The sequence below is a fragment of the Microtus ochrogaster genome, chromosome 10 (assembly GCF_000317375.1).
Source record: "Microtus ochrogaster isolate Prairie Vole_2 chromosome 10, MicOch1.0, whole genome shotgun sequence".
In the NCBI taxonomy this organism is placed as follows: domain Eukaryota; kingdom Metazoa; phylum Chordata; class Mammalia; order Rodentia; family Cricetidae; genus Microtus; species Microtus ochrogaster.
Window position 1 is genome coordinate 55,838,181 of NC_022016.1, and position 9,517 is coordinate 55,847,697.

At 52.1% G+C, this 9,517-nt stretch overlaps 1 protein-coding gene across 2 annotated transcripts in view; it reads right to left on the reverse strand.

The window, feature by feature from the left end:
• Positions 1–5,036: 5,036 nt before the first annotated feature.
• Positions 5,037–9,517, reverse strand: part of A3galt2 (alpha 1,3-galactosyltransferase 2) — a 12,932-nt gene continuing 8,451 nt past the window's right edge. For both annotated transcript variants that reach the window (XM_026782266.1, XM_005353213.2), the window contains exons 2-5: positions 8,477–8,560; positions 8,233–8,322; positions 7,811–7,948; positions 5,037–5,764 (exon numbers count right to left, since the gene is read on the reverse strand). In XM_026782266.1, coding sequence (XP_026638067.1) covers positions 5,077–5,764; positions 7,811–7,948; positions 8,233–8,322; positions 8,477–8,560 — 1,000 coding nt within the window. In that variant the 3' untranslated portion in view covers positions 5,037–5,076. The remainder of the gene's footprint in view (positions 5,765–7,810; positions 7,949–8,232; positions 8,323–8,476; positions 8,561–9,517) is intronic.

Here is a 9,517-nt window from a genome sequence, read left to right on the forward strand (position 1 = left end):
GACCTGCTTTCTCCCACCATGCTCCTCCTAAATATCATCACATGAGTCTGTGAATGGATGAACCCATTGCCTGTGTCAGCGCCTTCAAGAGAGACAGTCCAGTGTGTCTCAGGAGTTGGCTGCACCCTGAGAACCAAGCTTTTTGGGGCGCACCTCATATTGCTATGATGTCAGTGTTTTACCGTTGAACCGAGAATGGGTGTGGGCTCACACAGAGCCACTGGGTTTTTGGTAACCTTTCAGGCCTCTGGTCCTTCTCTAACGTTTACCTTCGTGCTCTGCTATGCTAGAAAGAGCTGGGCTCTGGCAGCCATATCTGTGCCATGTTCCCCCACTGTCCACGTTATCCACAGCTGATTGGACAGAGGTGACCACCTGCTCAGTGACTCAGTAAGTACACACACACACACACACACACATACACACACACACACACACACACACACACACACACACACGCAGTCAGTGGTGCGGTGGCTGCCCTGACTCATAAGAACAGATGGTCAGATGGTGTACACCTCTTCCGTTTACACATTCAGGGTGTTGGTGGCCTGTTATCAACCACGACATGTTTGTTCCTGTGTCCACCAGTGTGGAAGTTGAAGGCTGACCCCGAGTGCGTTCTTCAGGCTCTGTCCACTTGCGTGGTCAAGTTTCCTTGAGTCAGACTCTCTCTCCCTTCCCCGAGGCTCACTGGCGAGACTGGCTGGCCAGAAGCACAGGAATCTGCCAGTCTTTGCCTCCGCCGCGCTAGAATTACTTCAGTCCACCACACTTGAATTTTTTATATGTGTTCTTTGGATCAAACTCGGGTCCTCATGCTTGCGCAGGAAGCCCCTGACTAGCTGAGCCATCTCCTGTCTTCTTGAAGAGCCAGCGACTAAGTATTTAGCAGCAAGTCATCGTACGGTGCTGCCTCTCCGGTCAGCAGGTCAGCATCTCCATTGTAGCAGGAAGAAGTTAGTTAGGGAATGACGGTCAACTCTGCACTGGAAGACCCTAGAGACTGGGGTGGCTGTTTGCGGCCAGGCTCACGCGGAAGACAAAGGAGGCAGAGAAGGTAGAAATGGCCGGAGGCTAGAGCAGTGGTCACCTCAGTTCCTGAGACTGCCGTATTTCATTTCCCGTTTGTTCTGGCCTTCAGGGATTGAAGGTGCTGGTGGCGAGACGAGTTATGTACTTGGGCCTCACTGCATCTGTGTCGAATGAGATCAGTAATGGCAACCACTTGGTCGGTTGGATGTAAGGCGAAGTCAACCAGCATGTGTGAAATGTTTGACCCTGTACTTGGCATGTAGCATCAGCAGCCCTACATGTCAGTCTGGGCCTTGCTAGCATCTGACCTGTCCCCCCCCCCATCCCTAGATAGCTGGAGCTGTCTGGGAGTTTCTGGGCAGCATCTGTACAGTTGTGTGGGGTACCTGAGCCACACCTAGATTTTGCCTGCAGTGCTGATGCTCAAAGAACCAAGATTCTGATTTTTGTCTCCTCCACTGGAAACATGTGGGCAAGTCCTGTAGACCCAAGGACAGTGGTGGCAACCGTGGAAATCTCTGGAGAAGTGAGGTTTTCCTTCCTTCCTGTTTCCAAGAAGGTATCATCCTGTTCCACCCTGCATCTCTTGAATCCTCTCCCTGCTCCTCAGAGGGTCTCCCTCAGCAGCACATGGCCACCCAGAGTATGGGTCTTGGAAATCCTCTCTCGTGCCCCTTCCTCCCCGTATAACCTGGAATCCTCGGTTCTTGGGAGAACCCCTCACACTCCATGACCTTGCTTGCAGAGGGGACAGGCAGAGAGAGGGCATGATGTCTTCTGAAGTGTCATGGCACCCCACACACACTGCAAGGAAGACTCCTGGCTTCCTCACGTTTCCTGTGAACAAACTAATATCCAGCACAGATAGGCAAACTGTCTACATCACACAGAGTTCATACAAGGGAAGGTTCACATGACATTCCTGGCCCATGACTCTCCATTGGGGCTGAGCTTGTTAGAACTGATGGGCATCGCAGAGCAAGGTGGAGGGCAACCATTGTCCCACGAGAGGAAGGACTGTGCCAGCTCATAGCCAGCACCCACCTGCCTTTAGCCACACTTGGCCCATTCAGTCCCTCTTTCGGAGTCCACAGGGCTTGGTGTGTTTATTTACCTGGTGCAGGTGGAAGACCCTGGGAAACAGGAAGGATGGATTGCTCGATACTGGAATCAATACTAGGATGGGCTTGTAAGCAGTATTAGATTGTAAAACATCATCAGGGTTGGCTAGACAAACAGCTGGAATGACTGTCCTATGTGAGAGCAATGAAGGCTGTTAAATGCAAAGCCAGGAGGTTGGGCAAGTAGCTCAGTCAGTAAATTTTTTCATATGTGTTTATATACCTTCCACGAGTGTGTGTGAGTGCATGTGTGTGAGTGCGTGTGTGTGCGTGCTTGTGTGTATTCACACACACACACACACACACACACGCACATAAGGAGACCAGAGATTGCATTGGGTGTCTTCCTCCATTGCTTCTCAGTTTTTGAGAAAGGGTCTTTCATTGATTCAACCAGGGTCATCCTGTCTTTGCTCTCCCCATGACAAGCATGTGCCAATATGCCTGCTGGGACACATGTCCCTAGGATCCAAACTCAGGCGTTCATGCTTGCATAGCAGACATTGAATTGACTGAGCTATCTCCCAGCACCCTGTGTCCTTCTTACAGAGAATGAAGCAGAAGTGCAGGCATGGATGAGAAAAGTCAGCCACCCTCTCCTCCTCCTTTCTCTCTCTCTTTTTTTTTATGTTCACCCTACAGTAGAAAATACTATAAGGGTCACTTTGAAATTGCTTGTTTATTATAGCATCCCTCAAATATGCACAAGCTATGGTGCAGACAGGGGAGACACTATGGCAGAGCCCCTGATGGGAATGCCTGCTGTGCTTTTTTAGCAGCTCATTCCTGAAGGGAGCTGGACTGGGCAAGAGAGACTAACCTCACTCTCCTGCTGCTGACATGCCAAGAACTCGAACACATCCTGTGTCTGGACAGTCTTGGCTCCTCCTTGTGCCCTGATCTCTTACTCACTTCAAAAGATGCACTCAGTAAGCTCAGAGGTGAAAGGGGCAGGGGGAAGGGGACGCATCCCGTCCTGGGGCCCAGGGTACTGTTAAACAATGTCAGAAATCTCTTAAAATTACTGCCAGTGTTAATGATAAGATCTTTGAGCCCTTATCGTACCTAGCATTCCCTCCGATGTCCACTGTCCTGTAAATAATCAAAGTCGTAGGGGAGGGGGCAACTTGACTCCCCCCCCTTAGCAGATGTCGGAGCCTCTCTCGCCGCTCAAGCAAAGGGCTGGCGGACAAACAGCTATCCAGAGTGCCCTCGTGCCCGCAGCAGCCATCTCGCACAGCCCACGGACACCTTGAGAAGGCCACACAACAGTCACAGCTGGTGACTGGCTCCTGAAGGCACAGCTTTTATTTACCATGGTTATCTGAAACAGACTTTTTGCCGTCAAAGCCTTTGTGAGCTCTAGAAGACTCTGTAACCTCGTGGAGAGGACATCTAGCAGAAGGGGCTGTGACTATCATGGAGAGGTAAGACTGAGTTTTATGGCTATAGAGTTAGATGTTCAGCCACTCTTAGTGAGCCAGTAGGGGTGGGGGTAGGGAAGATGGATCAGGCTCACCCCTGCTACTTCCCTGACATTGCACTGTTAGGTCTATAAAAGGCTTCTCTTGAATGGTCTTGCCAGCGTTTAAGGGTGAGGGCTGATCTCGTAACACGAAGAACATGTTAGCATAGGGACAGCTTAGCAGTGGCAAAGGAAGAGGCAGCAGGAGTTGGCCGAGGGGTCAGCAGGCCAAGCGACACCAGTGACAAGGCAGCCAACTGCTCGGGAGTTGAAGGAGAAGTGCTCACTGGGCCAGCCAGGCCAGCTGCAGAAGCAGAAGCCAGCAGCCTGCTTTAAGGTGAAGGAAGAGGCAGTTGAACAAGAGGGACAGCAGAGGCCGAGAGGATGAAGAGCTGAGGCCCAAGAGAGGAGACACGGCAGGCTCTGGTCACAGGAATGGCTCTAGATAGCGGTCAAGCCTCAGATAGTGACGGCTCTGTGGCTGACACACAAGTCACTGGCAAGGTCTGGGGACCCTGATACCTAATCCCACTCAGAGGCTATAACTGGGACAGGTCTTGAACCCAAGGCCTAGGAAAAAAGGTGTTTTTGTTTGTTTGTTTGCTTGCTTTTTTGAGACAGGTTTCTCTGTATAGTAGTCCTGGAACTTGCTTTGTAGACCAGGCTGGCCTTGAACTCACTGAGATCCACCTGCCTCTGCCTTCCAGTTGCTGGGATGTAAATGGAGATTGCACTTCTGTGTCCTGGCCACCCAGGCCTGGATAATTACACAAAAACTATATTAATTACAACACCATTTGACCAAGGGCTCAGGTGTATTCCTAACTAGCTCTTACATCTCAAATTAACCCATTTCTATTATTGTATATCTTACCGCCAGACTCCTGGTTTGTTACCTCATATCTTGCTTCTTGGGCGGCTACTGCGGCATCTGCCTGACTCCGCCTTCTTTCTCCCTGAATTCAGTTTAGTTTTCCCGCCTAATTATATTCTACCCTGCCATAGGCCAAAACAGCTTCTTTATTAACCAATGCTAATAAAATATATTCATAGCATACAGAGGGGAATCCCATACCACTGGAATTAAAAGTGTGCACTGCCAACGCCCGGTCCTAGGCAAAAGGTTTAACACTAGGAAGTGCCACTTGCCACTCCTGCCTCCCGCCTCCTTATTGCTGTGGCTGCTGCTGACAAACACCTGGGATACAAGAGCTGCCAAAGTAGATTCTGGGGGGAAGAGCTTCCTTTCCTTTTCCGTAATTTGTATCTGGTTAGAGCAAAGGGAGTCGCCAGCCGGCCAGCTGTTGGTAACAAGGTCTCTAGGCCCCAGGAACAGGAACCTCTTTTCAAGACCCCTGAGTTCCAAAGTCCCCCTTCCTGAGGCACTATAACCAGCTCTAACTGGCTTCATGGGCTTGAAAGATGCTGCCGCACCTGGCCTGCCAGGGGAACGCGCTAGTTTCGCACCAGTGTATACTCCTTGGGCTCCCAGAGCAGGCGAGGGGTGTGGATCTCTGTCCTCCAGCCAATTTTCAGATCCCAGCAGAACTCAGGCGACAGCACCTTGGTGGGCTTGTACAGCCAGAAGAACTTGTTGAGGTGGCTCTCGTCGTGCCAGATCGCCTCGACGCCACGCTCACGGTCCAGCTGCTGGCCAAGCGCACAGTGAGCCGTCAGCTTGCGCAGTGCCGCCACACTGCCCCCGAACAAGGCCGCATGGTAATAGAAGTCGCCCTCGCCAAACGACAGGGCAGCCGCGGATCGCTTGTCCCGCTCATAGGGCAGCAGCCACCGCGGCCAGTGGTAGTGCCAGGCGTGCAGCTGCGCCACCAGATCGGCCAGTGTCTCGGGCCCGAAGTTACTGGTGAAGTGCTGGTCAACGTCCAGGCAGAAAACATAGTCAGCCTCTTGCCCCAGCTGTCCTCCCAGCGCCTCGTGTAGCGTGCGCATGCGCGCCATGGACACATCCTGCCAGCGGTTCTCTTGCTGCACACGTTCTACCCTCAGCACGCGACCCTGGCCCAGCGTCATGTAGGGCACTGCTTCCGGGCGATCAGTGAACACGTAGTACACCACGCTCTGACCCACCATGAAGTGCTGCTCTGCAGAGTCCAGGAAGTGTTCCAGGTACTTCTCCAGGTACCTGCCAGGCGGTCAGGCCAGGGTCAGTCCCACCGTGCCCACACCCAGCCCTGCAATCCCAAATCTCCAGCCTTGAGATGGTGAACTAAAGGGTACTGAAAGCTGTCTACCACTTCCGCCTGGAAGAGATGCGTCGTCCTGCCCTATTCCCTTAAACTATGGCCTCTGTCTGACTCCTCTGAGCCAAGAGGAGACTGGCCCACCCTTGGAGGACAGGAGGTGCTTACAGTACTCTGAGCCGGGACCAGATGCGGCTATGATGCAGGGAAGCCTGGGCTGCTTAGGTTTATTTTTGCTAACTTGTCACAAGTCGGGGGTATCTGGGAAGGGGAAACGTCAATTGAGAAAAGGCCACCATCAGATTGGTCTGTAGGCAATGATGTGGGAGGGCCTAGCCGACTATGGGTTGGTCCACCCTTGGGATGATGGGCCTGGGGTGTGTAAGAAAGCAGGCTGAGCAAGTCCGTGGGGAGCAAGCAAGTAAGCAGCATTCCTCTATGGTTTCTGCTTCAGTTTCCTGCCTCCTGGTTCCCCTGAGTTTTTTTTCTTGGTGGGCTACCTAGGACTGTAGTAAGATGAAATAAACCTTTTCCTCCCCAAGTTGTTTTTAACCTTGATGTTTATCACAGCAATAGGAAAGTAAATTGATATAAAGCCCGAGCCAGCCATGGAGGGAGCTTATTTGGAGTGAGGGGCGTTACTGTGTCTTTAGCTGTTGGTCTCCCTGTTGAGACTCATACACCTGGCAGGGAAGAGCCCTTCCTGGGAGGTCCTGAATTCTTGACTATAGCAATTTAATTTAAGCCACAATGTTTGTGGCCATTCTTCACATGGACAAGCAGAGTGCTCAGAAATACTGACAGTTTGCATCCCTGGTAACCCAAGACAACAACCAGAAGTTTGAAGGAACAAGGCTAATGGTCTGAGCATTTGCCACGGGGCACACACTGCTAAGCCCACGTGCTGTCCTTAAAGACCTGTAGTCACTTGAACAAAGATACTGAGTGAGCAGCTCTGTCCCCTTTGCGCCTGCGCCAGCCCTCTGGATCCGTGTGTTGCCATGACTCTGTTGACTTTCTTCCCTTTATGTTGGCTTTGGGACACAGTTGAAGAAACCCTGAACAGTTTTTTGCCTGGGTTTTTGGGTTTTTCTTCCCGGGCATTCTCATCTTCTGTCACAGGAGGCTCACCCACTGCCTAGCCTGTCCTGCACGCCACTGCTCCGTGGCTTGGGGTTGTAGGTCTGACCCCATATCCAGCCAGGACTGGAGGGCAGGGCCCTGCCTTTTGTCTCTTTCACCTGCCTAGCTCCCCTCCACCTGAGGCCCACCCTTTGTCAGCCTCACCTGTGAAGATCTTGGCCTCCTCAGTTACCTGCTTCTGGGGCTACTCCCTTGACAAGGTCACCACCATTGTCTTGCCTCCAAAACGTCCCTGTGTCACTATGTGAGACCCTTCTTCATTCGGCTCCCTTGCCCTGCTCGTCCACCCATGAAGGGCCTACCTCACTCAGCCCTGTGACCCGGCAATTACCGCAATTATCCGTCTGCCACTCTCCAGCTCCATCCACCCTTGTGGCTTTCTTTTTTTTTTTTTTTTAATTTATTTATTTAATAAGGATTTCTGCCTCCTCCCCGCCAAGGCTTTCTTTACTTAGCCTGGAGTCATTCCGTTGTAAATTCCTGAGCTCCCCACCCTTCTCCCTTCACCAGACTTCCCTGGCAAAGCCCCAGTACACCCATGCTGTGTCACCTACACTGAGCACCTTCCTTTAGCCAGGTGCTAGCTCTCCTTCTCCTTGTTAGCCTATAAAGGTCTTTTATGCCCTCACTACAAAGCCAGTGTCTCCATCTGTGCCAGACCTACCCTACCCCAGGCTTGTTCCTTTTTAGAAGTAGTTCTGAGCCCCTGAGAATGTGAAACATTGGATGAAGCCTGTGGCTGCACTAAGAGTTTCTATGGCATGGAAGAAGAATCCCTTTCTGTGGACACATCCTCCTGTTCACCACCTAGAGGGACGGTCCCCTCCCATCCCTCTGTGTCTTACCTGCCTACAGCAAAGACAGTCAGTCCAATGGTGAGGTTCTGCCGTCTCGCCTCTTGTTCGGCTATCTGTGGGTCGAAGGTACCATCCCAAATGATCGGTGCTGCCCAAGAGGTACAGGTCAGGACTTCAGGCCGGGCCCTGCTCACGAGCAGGAGGAGTTAGGAAAGACAGTTCTGCTCACTGCTTGATCCCTGCTCATTGCCACTTGCCCATTTCTGGGCACTTGGGACCCACAGACCTGTCCCCTACGAAACCCTAGTTTAGAACCAACCAAACACAGACTGGCTGATGTGTGACCTGATGGCACCATCCCTGGCTTCCCAAAGACGGAACGCCTGGGTGTGGGTGAGAAGAGAGTGGAGACCTGGGGCAGACCTGTGTAGCTTGTGGACATTCTTGGTGGGAGAATGGTGACGGCTTACCAGTGTTGCAGGACACCTGTGAAGTTGTCCCTCAGCAGAGGCATTGTGGCCCTAGGGCAGATGCCCATGGGGATGAAGACTTCTAAGGACCTGTAGGCACGGTAAACAGGAGGGGACATTTGGCATGTTCTTTGTTTGGTAGGAGAGTCCATAGGAAATTTGCGTAGGCTAAGCCAGCTACCACCTTCCTTCCCTCCAGGAGGCCCTTGAAAAGATCATTTTAACCCTGGCCTCGGGGGAGTACCTGAGACTACGGAGCCCGTATAGGTACAGGCCTAAGAAGCCAAATGCAGTCAGGAGCAGCTGCCACAGGAGTCTCTTCTTGGCCCTGGGGTGAGAGGAGTAGGGGAGGACTTCAGTGACATCCTTCCACAGGAGAAACCATTGCCTGATTTCCCTGCTTCATTTGGTTTCTGAGTAGGAACCTATTATTATTCTAGTCACACAGCACAGACATTCAGAAAGGATTCAGGGGACTGCCTGGCACAAACCCTTTTGCAGTTCTGCGTGGAGGTGACCAACGGCATCAGTGTCTCCCGCATCCTTCCAGGGATGGTCTGTGAGAGGTGGCCCACACAGGCATTGCAGCAAGAGCCCCTTCTTCCTCTGATGTCCCCATAGATGGCAGCACAGGGGACAATCTGTCCTACACCCTGCAGGTTTTGCTGACTATGGTATTTTTCCGATAATATACAACACATATTATACCTCGGAGTTTAAAGACTTAACGTGCTGGGGATCAAACCCAGGGCCTCACACATTAGGCAGCTTACAACCACTGAGCCACACGCCTCCGCCCACCATCTCAGTACTTAAAGAAGCTCTTTAAACACCCCTTCCCCAGTTGCCCCAGGCTCTAAGGAGTAATGAGTCTGGACCGTTGCTTAGAACAGCAGTGTGGCAGGGTATGAGTCGGATGGGCTTGGAGGATAGGAGCATTCAGGTTTGATGTGCTTACTGAGCTGGGGTGAGGCCTGTTGTTCCTTTTGGAGACTACAGCTCCCAGCATTCCTCTGCACTATGGATACATTTCTCCCAGACGCCCTTGCGTTCCCTGTTAAAAACAGGGGTCGCCACGAGCCCCCCTCTCTCCCTCTCTCTCCCCCTCTCTCCTTTCATCTCTGCACACCCGTCCCTTACTTGTTGTTACCCCTCCCCCATTAAAGTGCACCCACGTGGGACTGCCGTGTGTTCGTGTCTCCTTCCTAACCCCGCACCGCTGTGTGTCTCGCGTAATGTCTCCACTCTCTAACCCCGCAGACAAGAAAGACAGAAAGAAGCCGGG